Below are 14994 nucleotides of genomic sequence, written 5' to 3'. Positions count from 1 at the left end.
GATTTACTGTGCAGGCCTAATTTACTCTGAACTTTTCTCTCCGGTTCCTCCTCCTCACTATAAGATAACAAGACATTGCTATGGAGACCAGTACACCTGCTCTAAGAACAGATGTTTACCTTGACAGATGTGACAAACAGTTTTCTTTTTTGTTTTCTTCTTTTGACTCAGAGAGCGAAGCAGACCGCTAATTTGTCTGAGGAGACGAGGCGGGTGATGGCTGACAAACCGCCATCCACTTGAAAAAACTCCAGCTCGGAACAACTCAGAGTAAAAAGCGAATTCTCAAGGGCGCATTAGCACATCTGAGCGAGGCTGACGGCGCCTCGACAGATGGCTCCATTTTGGCTTTTTGAAACACGATGGCCGGCAGAAAGCGGCAGAAGTGGCGAGGAAGGGATGCCGGAGAAGAATGAAAAGAGATGAGTCTGCTTATTCAATCAAGACAAAAGGCAGTTGAGGGAGAAGATGCAGCTTTGATAGATGGATCTACTGAAGTGAGTTGTCAAAGGCGTTAAGCGTGTTAGTATGAGAAAACAAAAACAAAAAGATGCAGCAGGTTTAGTGAAGTGGTGAGTAGCACGGCGAGTCAAGATTTATCCAGATTGGTTTCCTTGCTTTTGCTCTTAATAAATATTGGTTTAGAATTAAATAAATGAAATAAAGATAGAGTCTTCTGGATAAACCTCTTTTGAGGCAGCAGTGGCAAAACGAAGAAAAAACAAGCATAAAAAGGTTTTCGTGAACACCACCAGCGTGGAAGTTAGTCATACTCACACATAAAATGGGCACAGATCGTCCTCGGGTGCACAAGCAGATCTAGAATGTGAAGAGTTTTGCTTTTATGCACCAAAGCTAACAAACGGCCAAGTCTAGTTCAGCAAAGCAGATTCCTTCCAACTGTTCCAAGTCACTTTTTTTTGGGAATAAGATATCTGCTCGGGAGTTCACTGAACACGGATACAATCATTTCCAAAGATTAACATATTATTTATGAAGATGCTACAACAAATGTGATAAAATAGTGAGCTGTGCACCCTTGTTGGCGTGCATTCGGGACCCCGATATTGGTTGACGGCCTCTTACCCCAAGTCCGGCCCGATGAGGGAGTGCCTTCTGAGCATGGCCCGAGCCTGGGCGTTGCTCAGGTTGGTGGTTGGCTCTCCGTTGATGGCCAGGATGAGGTCCCCGACCCCGAGGCGTCCGTCGCGGCTGATGGATCCCCCGTGGATTATGCTGCGGATCAGCATTCCCAGGCCGTCTTTCATTGCGCTCACCGTCATTCCTTTAGGGTAGGACATAATACATCCGTTGAACTGATCTTCATATTTTTGCCGCTGGAGATGTCCTTAACTACTGTGCTGTACTCTGGCTGCATCTAAAGCCTTAGTCACAAAAGCCTTTACGGGTGGATTTCCACGGGTCAAAAATCGGCAAACCTGTATGGGGCACGCAGGTGGTCTGCACGAAAAAGCGAAAATGAAACATTTTGTTTATTCCGGTCATAGCGAACACTTGTACGACGGGTAAGAAAGTACGTTAGACACAGAGGCGTCGTACAAATCTTTTCATTTTGTTGTCCCCCAAGTCCTGCAGACTACACAAGGGGACCGTTAAGTGCTGTTCATGCGTTACATCTGCGATCCGTTGCAACCTTATCCTCCATCTCTAACATCCCACTCTCTCCCTTTTGTCCAACAAAACGACACAAAAGAGGTTTATATAAACATACACCTCATGTGTCAGAAGATTCACAACCCCCTATTGTGACAGTTGTAACAGCTGCTAGACAGGACAAGTAAAAAAAAAAGTGCACAATCCTTGCATCAAACCAGAAATCAGAGAGTAGTTTGTGGGCATCTTATGAACATCCTATGGACACTTTACTTGCATACCCTGTTGAGTGCGGCAGGTGTGTAAGGGAGCGGTGCTTGCACCTTACAAACAACTAGAGTGTGGCGACTGTCAACAGCCTTATGACCAGTTGAACACACACAAGACGCAAGGGAGAACGGCTAGACACTCCAGCGCTCCCCTTAAGATACAGCTGTACCTGTCTACGACCCTCCACGAGCCCAGACAACCCAAAAACCTGCAGTACCTATTTATGGGTCAACTCCCACACTAAGGCTTAAGGTTCATCTAAATATCTGGCAGCTTTGTTCAGTGCAACCTGCTAGTAAAGCTAGCGCAATACAGCTTTGTGTGTAAACTTTTCAAATAAAGATGGTCTAAATAGGAGTTTGGTCTTAAAATGCTTTCTACAAAAACAAAATGCTATATTTTGATTAAATATTAGAAATCTATCATTAATCCCCAATAAAATAAAAAATGCAAAATGTATGTATTTGAACCATGATGAGACAAAAATGGCACCTAAAATGAAACCCTAGACTCAACGAAAATGAAAATGGTTGGTCATAGGATGGTGATATGTCAATCAAACAGTCCACACACCCTTTTTGGGCAGGATTAAAAAAACAAACACCTTAAACTGTCGTAGATAATAATTGCAGGAATGGAAACAACCAAAAACGGTTTCTAAGGTCACATTTGAATGTAAAGTTGGGTCATTTTAGGTGGGAGTGGCTGCATGCCGCCACGCTTGTCTAACAAACCACCTAATGGTTAATTACTGAACTGACCTGTCTCCAGTTTTAATATTTAAGCAGTCAAATGTCAAAACTATAGACGTTGCAACTGTAAAATATCTTTTTTTTTCTTTTTCCTTTTGATGGTTTGTTTTTCTGTGAGTGCGCTAGTTTAATCCACGCTTTCCAACTTTCTGTCCTCTTTTTCTTAGAATAGGGTGAACGCAGATCTTTTATTTGATAAACGGGCAAATTGGAAACACAACAGCCAAACATTTTGTGCTGAATATTTCAACAGGCCATTACATGTACGCTTCCAAAGAGAGTAGCAAAAAGAAAAACAATGTTTTCAACAGAGGGCCGAAGGTTTTTAAAGACTGTCTTCTTAAAACTTATTTGTTTCTGAAGATCAAACTTGTTATTCTCCGAGCCACTAACAGCCACTATTTGAAATGTAAATATAATGTGTAGAATTCAAATGAATCTTTTTACGCCAAAAAACAAAAGAAAATAGCTTGAATCATTGTGTTTCAAAAGTGGGAGTTATAAAAGAGGAGAGGAAGGTAAAGGCCAAAAAAAAAAAAAGAAGGCCTTTCAATCTTGAAGCCTCATTAACACCTCGGCAATAGATGGGAGAAATATAAAAAGGAATAAACAAGAAGCTGTTGAGAAGTAAGCACAAACCAAGGCTGGAGTTGCCCTTGACGACTGTGATGGTCCTTTCCAAACTGCTCCCTGAGGTCAACCCGTCTTCTGCAGGCTCTTCCTCGCCAGCCTCGCCGTCCTTTAAGGTGATAATTTGACACATTTAGCCGTGACAGTAAAGGAAACAACAGATTGGTTACCAAACAGTTTTGTCTCTAGAGACACATGAGCAGCAGGTTGTAAGTCAGTGCTGACACTTTTGCTTGGAGAGACAGAATAGTTTTAGCTTGTGAGACTTTTTTTATCCCCTACATAATCCAATTGTCACAGTTTTTAATGTTTACCTTCAATCCCAGCACATTTCCAACACCTCCAATAGAGATGGTGCCTTCTTTCAGGTTATGAAGAGGATCCACGGATGCTTCCCGTTCAATAGATCTGCCCTCTATTTCAGTTAAAGTGCGGTATACGCTTGAAGGCCATGGTTGTTCTTCTTTGCTCTGAGGTTGAGCCAAATATTGATCAGAGCTACTTAGGATGGCACTAACGGCGGGCATGTGAGCGGTCGAGCTCGTAGGACTGAAGGAGTCTGACTTGTCTGGAGGAAACGCTTGAGTGTCGTCCGTAAAGCCTGGATGTTCACTCCGCACGTTCAGGCGAGCCGTCAGCTGGAGTGAAGAAGAGGGAAGAAGATTCTTAAATATTAACTTGGCAAGAAATAAATGCCCCACTAATGTAATGAAGCACACATACTGGTAATATTTGTAGAGAACCTTTCTTTACTCTACAAAAATGAGTTAATGTAATGGTGAACTGTCAGTGGACAAAAATGTTCATTTAGTGTATTAAAACCAGGTTTCTCTGCCTTTTTGTCTGCCCTTATTTACCCCAAAACTACTTAAAGGCTCTTCAATCCTCTTAATTGGCTGTAATGTTATAGTTTCAGCAATAAAACAGTTCAAATCTGACTAAAATGCACTTTGTGTCAAGAAATTTCTCTTCCTTTTACAGTACGATACTTACGGGGTATTTAGGTGGTATTAACATGGTACTTTTGTTGCACCTATTAGGTACTTACTCTGATCTTGCTATGTATTTATGTGGTACTATTTGGTTCATACTTACCTACCGGCTATTTATATCATACTTTATTATATTCTTTACAGTACTTCAAAGGTAGTTTCTACTTACTTACTATCCTGTTACACATTTTAAATACTATGAAAAATAACATAAGGTAAAAGCTAAAGGTAAGTGTAATATAAATACCCAGTCGGTACCACATAAGATATGAACCCAATAGTACTACAAGTACATAAATGCACAGCTAGTACCATGTAAGTACACAGTAAGAACAACAAAAGTACCATCTAAATACCACTTAAATACCTTGAAATTACTGTATTGTAGAAAGAAGCGTTACCAACATTTCCCTAAGTGCTTTAAGGGAGAAAAAAATTAAAAAGATTGTGTTCTTCCACCATAACACACTTTGATCTCTTTGGCACACATGATGTAAAATTACCCAGCTCCACAAAAATTACTCAATATGCCTTGAACTACCTGAAATTACTCAATGTATTACTTATGTCAGCGTAAAAAATCAAACAATGCCTGGATATTAAACAATAGAAACTGTTCTTAAAATACAGGATTGACAAAAAAAATGATGACATATCCAATTATTTATCGTAAAATTTGATGGTGGAAATAGAGAAAATATAATTAAGTAGAATTATATTGACTAACGTGAAAAGTAGATAAAGGCGTCAATAGGCTTTGGCTTCTGCCTATCCCCTTTTCAAACGTATCTGTGTTCCATCTAACTGAGACTTTTCTTTTGTTAATCTATTTATTTTTATTATTTTGTATTGTTTTGAATGACTTATTGTACATATTTGAAAAAAATCTCAATCTAATCTGAAGGTCTGACCAATAAGATCAGACTGCTGTTTCTTGTGCTTTTCTTTAAGTTCCTATTAAAAATGGAGCCATGGTTGCAAAATTAACAATAACTTGACATGGTGTTATTTATTCTATATCAGGGGTCGGGAACCTATGGCTCGCGAGCCATATATGGCTCTTTTGATGGTCACATGTGGCTCGCAGACAAATCTTTAATTATACTTTTTTTTTTTTTTCATTAGACCAGTCCTTGTCTGGCGCGATGCCAGAGGCGCGCAGTAGTAGCGGTGCTTGGAGAACAAATCTGCGCCAGCACTGTCAGTTTACAATTACCGTAAATTCCGGACTACAAAACGCACCCGATTACTAGCCGCACCCACCCATTTTCACGTGTTTAACTACTTTTATACATACACAAGCCGCGTCGGAGTACAAGCCACATGTTTTAGGCAACATTGTCATCCTGACAAATCACGTCCTGACTCCCAGAGTAAGTGTGATTCATTAGCACACAGTGGGTGGAGTCAGCTTTGCCTCAGGCTCATGTATTTGTGTTTATCTACATCTGCCAAACAGCATGGAACTCTATTCTGTTCACAAGTTCCTCAGTTATGGTTTTTATTTTTATTTATTTTTTATTTTATTTTTTTAACTTATTGACAATCTATGTATCATACATAAAATTACAAACAGTAACCATATAATCAACATTACATCCCTCAGTTATGATGAGGAAATTTACATCCGCGATCCCCCATTTCCCATGAGTCTTAGGGGCTAAAGGCGGGGCCAATGCCCGGCTCGCCATACTGTTGTACGTGTTTAAGAATGAGCAAGTATCAGCAGTGCACGGAGGGGTGAACGGGTAAAGCTCTCCTTCCGCTTGTGTCGCGGCAGCGTTATGGTACTAACAGGGCTGGTTAAAAAACACACTAGTAAAATAAAGCAGCGACGACTGAAAAGCGCGCGCCTCAGCGCGATACGCGCGCCTCCTCGCGGCGCGTGGGTCAGAAGTTTCCTTCCACAACAAACACTGTTGCTCCGCGGACGCCTCGAGTAAGCCCTGGCTGCAGCCTGCAGAATGGCTCGACGCTTCTGCGCTCCGCGCGCTCCCGCGCGCTCCTTGTCTCCCCTTCCTATCTACTCCGACAGCTCTGGCCAGGGCGGCTTCAAGGAGGAGCGCTTCGTCCCCATTGCGCCGTTGAACGGAGCAAATCGTGTCTGTGCAGAGCAATCGGACTCAATAGCCTACGTGCACGATAGAACTTCTGGTTAACTTCCGTGTTTCGAGTGTAAGGCCGACAACTTCCTGTCGGTCGTGTTATTGTTGTGGGGAGTTTTGTTGAGTTGCTAGTTTTGAGTAAATAGGAGCGGATTTCGGGTAAAAGACAGGTGTTTGGTATTTCAACGCGTGACAAAGACATCACAACATTGTTGTGTACCCGTGTGCGAATTTGTCAAAATACAACAGTACTTTAAGCTTTCATAGCTTTCCAGTATAATGTGTCGGTGAGAGCCGAATGGATGGTGAACACGGCGGGAGGACTTCACCCCAAGCAAGACGAGTCGTGTTTCGTATTTGCAGCAATCGGAAAGAAAATGCGTCATGTAAACACGCCGTTCGGAATACTCTGCCCCGGTCAGACTCGAGTCATTCGGATCAAAATTTCTTTTCCGATCGAGATAGGTGGGTTATAGCGATCGTTTATCCGATCGTGGAGCATGTAAATGGTCATTCCGATCGTATGTCACTACTGCTCTGGGTTAGGTCATGCATAGACGGTGTTTCGCTGAGAGAAAGCATTGGAGCTCATACGGGACCGATCAGCTGCTCTGCGGACGCCCCGCGTAAAGCGCCGCTCCGCTCTCGTCCCGCAGGCTCTCCCCTCTCTTTCACCCCTCACGAAGGAGATGCAGAGGGATGCGTGTCCACTGACGTCTGGACCCGGCATCAACTGAGCTCTGCATTTGGGCTCCGATGCCAGTGGACCGGGTGAACCTCTCTGAGCAGAGCAGCTGGATTTATTAATGTGTTTGAGGGGAGGGTGCTTTGTTACGTGTGCGTTTTGTTGTTTTGTTATGTGTGAGAATTCGGACTGCAAGCCGACCCGCCGCTCTGGGTTAGCGGCTGCCGGACTCGCGAGGACAGAGCAGAGCACACAGTGCGTGTGAGCTTTTCAGAGCAGAAACACTGCGCATGACTTAGAAACTGTTCAAAAAAATCACATGGAATTGTGTTTCTAGTTGTGCCCTGACAAAATAAAGGCTGATGTTATTCCCAGACATTTACGTGCAGCCAGGATGCAGATTGCAGCGTTTCCCGCATGGTTAGTCCTGGATTTTGTGTCCATCAAAAGGCTAATGTTGTTAGCCCGTGTTGTTAGCCTAACACTGGGTTCTTCTTACAGCTCCGTACTTCTTCCACAAAAAAAGCACTGACCACAAGGATTAAATATAAAATGATGAGCGGACAGCACTTCATAATATTCATAACATTAATAAAAGCACGTTTGGAAGATCGCCTCGTATATTACCGAGCTGCTGCATAAATATATATGACAGCAAAGGTTTGTTTACAACGGGACACATTCCCTTCCGGTTTTTTCGACACTATTTTTTCGACACGATATTTTGCCCATGTAACCACGCACTGGTCGACAATCCTGTAGATGTCGTTTACGTCGATTTTTGGGAGACCTTGTAGACAACGGGTGAAATATGCCATCTTTGCAATCAAAATCTGCCATGTCGCTGCTATAGAAGTCGCAAACCGGAAATGGTCGGCCTCACACTCAAGGCGGCGGAAGTAGAACTCCTTAGTTACGTGCACGGAGCCTATACTGTACGTTTTGTGTATGAGGGGCGGATGCGTTGTTACGTGTGGGAGCCTTCAGACTGCCATCGGCCCCGCAGCTCACACGACACGCAGTCTCCAGCTCACACGGAGGCTGTGGGTCGGTGTGAGCTTTTCAATGCAAAACTCCGCTCAGTCCTTAGAAACCGTTAACACGACCACGTCAATTTGTGTTTCCAGTCGTGTCCCGACATAATAAAGGCTGATGTTATTCTCACATATTTACGTGCAGCCAGCCGAGTCACTATGACTCAGAGGTAAATTCTCTCCTGAGCATGCGCTGTTCTCTCCGTCACGCAGCTGACCGGCTTTTCCAAACCCGTTGGTGATTTTTTTCACGCTGCTTTTAACGATTGCTTTTAACTTGAAAGCTTCATCATATTGTAGCAGCGATCACGTGCACGTTGGGTCTAATGGCACCAAAGGATTCTGGGATGCGGCTGGACATGCGTGTTTCTTTATGTTGAACCATGCCTGAAGTGTCTAAGACCTGAAGTCAAGTCCATGCTGTTTGGCTGCTTAGAGGTGTGTTGAAAAACAAATGACTTGTGCTTGGTGTTAGATAGAGAATTCAAACCATTCACTGTGTCCGAAAATGCGTACATGGCGGCCGCCACTTAAAACCATAAATTAGCCGCGTCACTGAATAAGCCGCACGGCTGTAAGCGCAGGAAAAAGGTAGCGGCTTATAGTCCGGAAATTACGGTATCTATTATTTCACAGAGTTTGTACCAGCTGGAAACCTGTGAATTGACGTGCCTAAAACTGCGCGCTCCCGTCTCTGAGAAAGAGCGCACAGTTGCGGGGACGGGATGTTAGAGGAAGAAAGCAGAGAGTGGGGGTGGGGGGGGGTGTGGGCACAGCCAGTAAGGTGAACCGCGCAGGGATTGTAAAAACGTAAAACCCGCTGCCCGTCACTCACTGCAGCGTGAGTGTGTGTTTGGCTCCATGTCTGCATGTGAGCAGTCTGTCTCACATCTACAGAACATTCAGACCTACGATCACGTTTAAAGTCTCAACGCCTGCGTGAAGCAGAAACTCACCACGTATAAACCAGACTAGACCATCAGCAAAACTACTACGAGAAATACTCATCATTTATTAGCAACAGCATAACAATGTTATTAAAAAGAATCCACAGACTTATTGTACTTTAAAAATGTTGAAATTACATCAAATGCACACATTCATTTGTGTATTTAGTTTTAAACATATTGTTGCGGTCTGAGTTGGACTGGGTGGGTGTTGGGCCGCGTTAAACGTTCTGGAGTTCATTAAACGCATCAAGCAGAGATCTGATTGGCTCTCAGTTCTGTCGCTCAGCCTGTTAGGTAGTTTGGACCAATGGGGTTCAGCTATGGGCCGAATAAGGGAAATGGGAGGGCTGACACGGCAGTGAGCGAATATAAAGTTGGGAGACGCGCTCTCGTGTCGGCAGGAGAGATTCAGGAGTTGCTGAATTAATTCCGTTGAATTAATTACGGCGTTTGTTGCGATCTGCAGTAACCAGAATAAAGAACCTTAAGAGAGGTTAAGTCTCCGTGCCTCAGTGTGGGAAAGAGACACTACATTATTGTATGGCTCTTTCAAAATTACAATTAAAAATATGTGGCGTTTATGGCTCTCTTGGCCAAAAAGGTTCCCGACCCCTGTTCTATATGAACAATAAAATAAAAATAATATAACGATATATTTGCCGTAAAAATGTTTAAAAGATTAGAATGTAGACTTTAAAGTATGACTTGTCAACAGAAGCCCCAAATGGCTTGAAGTGTTTTCACTTGAGAGTTTTGCTTTTTCTAAACATTTGCATCAGGCAGCAGTGGATGCAGTTTATTTTTCTCATAACTTAAGGCTACTGAGTAAATGACATTTTGGCTTGAAGCTGATTTTTAAGTCAAATTGTGTTTTAAGTGGCCATGTGCCTGCTAAAAGAAAGTGTGCTTAATTTTGATCTGATCTACATTTTAGCACAATTAAAATACAAAACACACTTTAAGAATTCACTGGGGGAGGGGTTAGTGTCTGTATATCAAGTTTAAAAGCATGTCCCATTTGGAAAAAGTCCTCCCTAGTATTTCTGTAAAAAATGTAGCATAAACATCAAAGAAAGATCCTCCAAACCCAAAGCATGTGCCTACCTTAGGTGTGGATGATTGCAGATAATCCAGGTCAGTGCTGCAGGCACTCCCATGCAGAGCAATCATGGACACCTGGAAAGTGTCCTCCTCTACCCCCGAGTAGGTGTGATCTAACATCCTTTCATCAGAAAGGTCTCCTTCACAAGGATCAATCTGCAACGATGTATTGTCCAGTCAAAGTCGAGACAATAAAGAAAAGATGCTAATGTTTCTTAAATCAAGGTGTACCCAAACAACAACAAACCGTTTGATTTTGTATACAGTGGTCGCTCGCTATATCGCGTTATACCTTTAGGGGTCTCACTCCTTCTCAGATTTTTTTTGTTTTGTTTTGTTTACCATGTTGCTTGCCTTCTCTTATTTTTTATTTTTTTTCTTCGTTTTTCCGCGCATTTATTGACAGGATGTTTTCTAATACAATGGTCACATGGACAACACTAATATAGTTGGTGATCTGATTTCACAAGTAATCCTACTTTATCAAGTAACTTTATCCGATAATGACACATCGGACTAACAAATATAGGCTTTTTTTCCGTGAAAATCTGGCGTGAATCCCGTTTTACCGATATCGTTAGCTGTTTTACGTCTGCGTGTGTCTAAAAAAAAAAAAAAATAAAATAAAAAACTCCAGACACCAAAGTCAAATTAGTGTTGTGTATCCATGGCAACAAGTGTTTCATCCTCACAGTGTACAAAGGAACAACATCTAAGTGTTGTTTGTTTGCAAATTAGCTAAGCAGACGCTACGACCATCTGTTCACGAAGAACAGACGGCTGTTTTGAGAATAACAGATTTTCTATCGTGGGTTACTTTTAGCATGTAACTCCCGCGATAAACGAGGGACCACTGTGATTGACTTTTAAAAATGGTTCTTTATTCAACCTTATTTAATCATTTGAAAAAGTCATTTCCGTTTTTTTGTTTTTTTTGTTTTTTCATACAGCTAACTAACTAACCAATGCAGGTTCAGCTCGGTAAAGGACGCCCTCAGCCAGTCCCTCCTCCTCTCCTTCTTCAATCAAAACATTGCTGAAGTCAAATGACTGATGGATGATGGAAGATGGAGTTACTTTCTGGTCACCATATGGGTGTAGAGAGTGGGAATATCCACATATTCCCTAGGAAAGTGGGAGAAAGGCTTTCAGTCTTTCTACTTTTGGATAAGTGAATTTCATCAAATATAAAGAATGAATTAGTATGAAATGAAGATGGAGACTGTTAGGAATTTGGGAGCTTTTGAACTCTACGCAGTTGGGCTTCAAGTTCCTGGCGCTTTTGATTTTGTGGGGCATGCAAGTGCCAGAGAGATGCACGAGGAAGCGAGAGGAAATATATGGAGGATTACACGCGTCAGGTTCAATTTTGAGAGGCCGTGCAAGCGAAATATCCCCTCCCGGAGCACTTCCCTATGGGTTGTGTGAGCTGGCTAACCCTGGCCGCCCAGAGGTCTCACGCGGTTGATTCAATAACCAGAAAAGAAAATGCAGCTCTGCAGCTAAAAGAATGCAAACTGTCTTTGAAGAAAGAAACACCCTGAACCAATAAAACAAGCGGATGCAAAAACTAACAGCGTTGGGGCCACATGTATAAATCTTTTTAAAAGTCAACATAATGTGTTTTAAATCACTGTAAATTTTAAAGATATATTTTTTTAAACAAATGCACCATGAAGTCTAACAGTGTTCTTCATTTATTTCTGTGCTGTGGGACCAATGACGTTTCAAGGGAGCACACTTAGGTTGCGAATCCCAGACATAAGAATTTCAAACCGACAGAAACACTCCCAAAAAAGAACAAAAGTGGCACCAATGGCTTATAGCATGCATGTCCAAAGTCCGGACTGTGGGCCAAATGCGGCCTGTAGGAAAATTTTCTTAGCTCCCAGGCCCCCAGCACTTCCTGAAAACTGTATAGAGTTTCTTGATCGGGATTGACTACATTACTTTACAATCTTGGCAAAGGAGAAGTGCTCACTATCACAGATTTAGAGAGATTTGTGAACAATATTTCAGAGAACTGGTTATTTTGTGTATGTTGAAAAGGTTTCACATCTTTGAGTATATACCATAAAAAATGGGAGCAATAACAAAAGTGTTGCGTTTATATTTTTGGTCAGTATATATATATATACGTTAGCCACGTTAGAGGTGTTAGGATAAAAAGAGCTGTGTTCAATAAAAAGAAACGTTACTGTGACACACTAAGTAGGAATTTTGTTGGTGAAACGAAAATGAAAAAAATAAAAAAATAGAAACACAAGCTACAAGCTACAAGTTAGCCTGTTAGCGCATTAGCAATTCCATCCAACCTGTTTCCATCTTGTAAAAACACAGACTGATACAGCTAAAACAAACATTACTGCGACAATTCTAACTCCCAATCCTGCTAGTTACATGTTTCACACTGCTACACGTTAGTCAGGTAAGAAGTGTTAGCCGCATTAATACCTGTAAATCCAACTCTTTTTTGTAACACGTAAAAAACAGAATAATTCCACTAAAACAAACTGTGACTACACCAACTTCCAACTTTGTTTATAGCATGTAAAAAAAAGAAACACAGCCTGACACCGCTACAAGTTAGCCCGTTAGCCCATTAGCAATTCCATGCAACCTGTTTCCATCTTGTAAAAACACAGACTTGAAGGTAATGAACAGTCTTTTAGGTGCACCTGCTAGAGCGGAGAATACGGTTTGTGTATAATATGCAAGTCCTCAGACTTTTTCCTCATCATGTAAAGTTTCATACATGTGGCCCCCCAGAGGTTTGACAGATTAAGAAACAGTTTAAACTTGATTGAGGGAAGCAAAAGGTGCAAATTATTCAAGAACACTGGGAGAAATTCAACTCCATGCAGCCAACCTCACCTTCTCTTCCCCACATCAAAATTTCAGCTCATGTAAGCTGAGAACACTGGACTGGAAGCTACGATACAAACTACAGCTCCACATCAAACACAACTACTGTGATCCATCTTATTCTGCTGCACAATTACACACGTGCAACAATCATAAAAGCGCGCACATTCATCACGGCCTAATCTCTAAATTCAGATAGGTGTGAAACAAAGACAAAAGTCGGGATACTAACACTCAGGCTTACAGGCAGCGGCTTGGCGACGCCAATCTGGACTTTGCCAAGCTTGGCCCCCTTCAGGGCCTGGACGGCATCCTCCAGACTCGCGTTCTCCAGGTTTGTGTCATTGACATACATGAGTCTGTCTCCTGGCAACAGTCGGCCATCCGTCTCGGCGACGCCGTCTGGGACCAAAGAGCGGATGACAATCACCGTCTTGGCAGGGTCCAGCGGGTCCTGTGCAGAAAGGGGTTTGCACCGACAGCAAACAAGGATAAATGCAGGCGTCCAAAGAGCAACTCATGAGAATCACGGAGGATTTTAACACCTGGTAATCCAAAATACTGAATCCCAATCCTCCTTCTCCCTTCTCCAGCTCAATATTCTGGATCTCTAACTCCCACATTGCCAAGGAAGATCCTATCCCCTCCTCTGTCACGGTGTCCTGCGTCGCTGCTTCAGGGTTTCCCGCCGACTCCTCAGTGACTTGTTCACTTCTGGGGTCTATCTGTGGAGAGAGGGAAAAGCTTTACAATATAACGCCATGCTGTCCTTACTTCCCTCCCAAACTGTAAGCCGCTACGCTCCGACTGTGTCTCTGGCTCAGGTTTCAGGCAGGGGGATAAAAGAGAAAATATCTTTGGGACCCCGGAGCCTTAGTTACATTATCAGGGATAAAGTTGCAGAGATGAAACTCTGTTCCCTAAAGGGAAGCGGCATTTTGATGTCTCATATCTCCAGCATATGATCCTGGTTAGCGCTGAGGTACTGCTAATACTGGTTTAAATCAACTTTTTGGCCTGCGCTGCTCACGACTTCATCCTGATCCGTCATGGCAGACAATGTGGAAAACCAATCCTGTTACAAAAAGCCTTAGTCACATACCCCCTTACGGGTTTTCCGACCCGTAGAGGGCCGTTGAGAGGTGCGACCGCATCTCTCAAGTTTGCACATTTTATTTTTTTGCACATCTTTTTACCTGGACTGTTCTGTAAATAGCTTTTTAAATGATACCACCTTGTTGTTTGCATTTGTGCTACAATTTTGTTCTAGTTTTTTTATATTATTCTTTTTTTCTCTGCTGTCAGTTGCTATGGTAACAAACACATTTCCTAGGTGTGGGATCAATAAAGTAATTCTGAATGTGAATACATTGTGCGGCCACCTTAAGGGATGTCATGAAAATAAAACGTGCGATTGTCGCGTGTGTGGTTGGTATATCGTGAAGTATTTGTCAGTATCATGTCAGCTGTACTCACTTATGACATACGGGGGATGCTAGTGTACAAGGCCCTTAGAGCAAAAAACGCTGCATGCACAGGGTGTCACGGTGATGCACGTAATATTCCCACACATTTACCCATTTTCTCCCCATAGACGGCCCATATCCACCCTCAGAGCAGTTGTGGCTAAGGCTTACGCCTGATTTCATCGGTTCATCTGCGGTGCGTCATTGGGACTCTGTCCTATGACTTTCAGCTAGTTTATATTGTCTCATTTGTGTCTTAGGTCTGCCCCCCCCCCCACCCACTGGCTTCCGGCGGAGTGGTTTGTCCTGCCACCCCCGTGTCAAGTAGTTCGTCCCGCTCTTTGGCGGGACATCATTCTCTCTCCATCCTCACCGAGTCCTTGTAAAAGGCTTGTTTGGTGTCATAAATTATGTTGTGTTTTTGTACCACCAAAATGAAACTTTCATCATGCACGGCAACTGATGACGGCGTTACGCCCAGAATTAACGAGCGTTATCGCGTCGGCACATCACCTTGAATGCAAAATAAA

The 14994-nt window shown here is 42.8% G+C and overlaps 1 protein-coding gene across 11 annotated transcripts in view; it reads right to left on the bottom strand.

The window, feature by feature from the left end:
* Positions 1 to 14994, bottom strand: part of mpdz (multiple PDZ domain crumbs cell polarity complex component) — a 65376-nt gene that overhangs the window by 31402 nt on the left and 18980 nt on the right. For 5 of the 11 annotated variants that reach the window (XM_020711563.2, XM_020711569.2, XM_011487345.3 and 2 more), the window contains exons 16-24: positions 14819 to 14821; positions 13544 to 13726; positions 13231 to 13452; positions 11097 to 11258; positions 10137 to 10289; positions 3581 to 3904; positions 3276 to 3375; positions 1087 to 1285; positions 778 to 819 (exon numbers count right to left, since the gene is read on the bottom strand). In XM_020711563.2, coding sequence (XP_020567222.1) covers positions 778 to 819; positions 1087 to 1285; positions 3276 to 3375; positions 3581 to 3904; positions 10137 to 10289; positions 11097 to 11258; positions 13231 to 13452; positions 13544 to 13726; positions 14819 to 14821 — 1388 coding nt within the window. The remainder of the gene's footprint in view (positions 1 to 777; positions 820 to 1086; positions 1286 to 3275; positions 3376 to 3580; positions 3905 to 10136; positions 10290 to 11096; positions 11259 to 13230; positions 13453 to 13543; positions 13727 to 14818; positions 14822 to 14994) is intronic. The other 6 variants (XM_020711567.2, XM_020711573.2, XM_020711566.2 and 3 more) reach the window with 5 other exon arrangements.

Source organism: Oryzias latipes, chromosome 18 (genome assembly GCF_002234675.1).
Source record: "Oryzias latipes chromosome 18, ASM223467v1".
NCBI lineage: Eukaryota > Metazoa > Chordata > Actinopteri > Beloniformes > Adrianichthyidae > Oryzias > Oryzias latipes.
The sequence above is the reverse complement of the archived record's forward strand: the minus strand, read 5'-3'. Positions and strand labels throughout refer to the sequence as shown.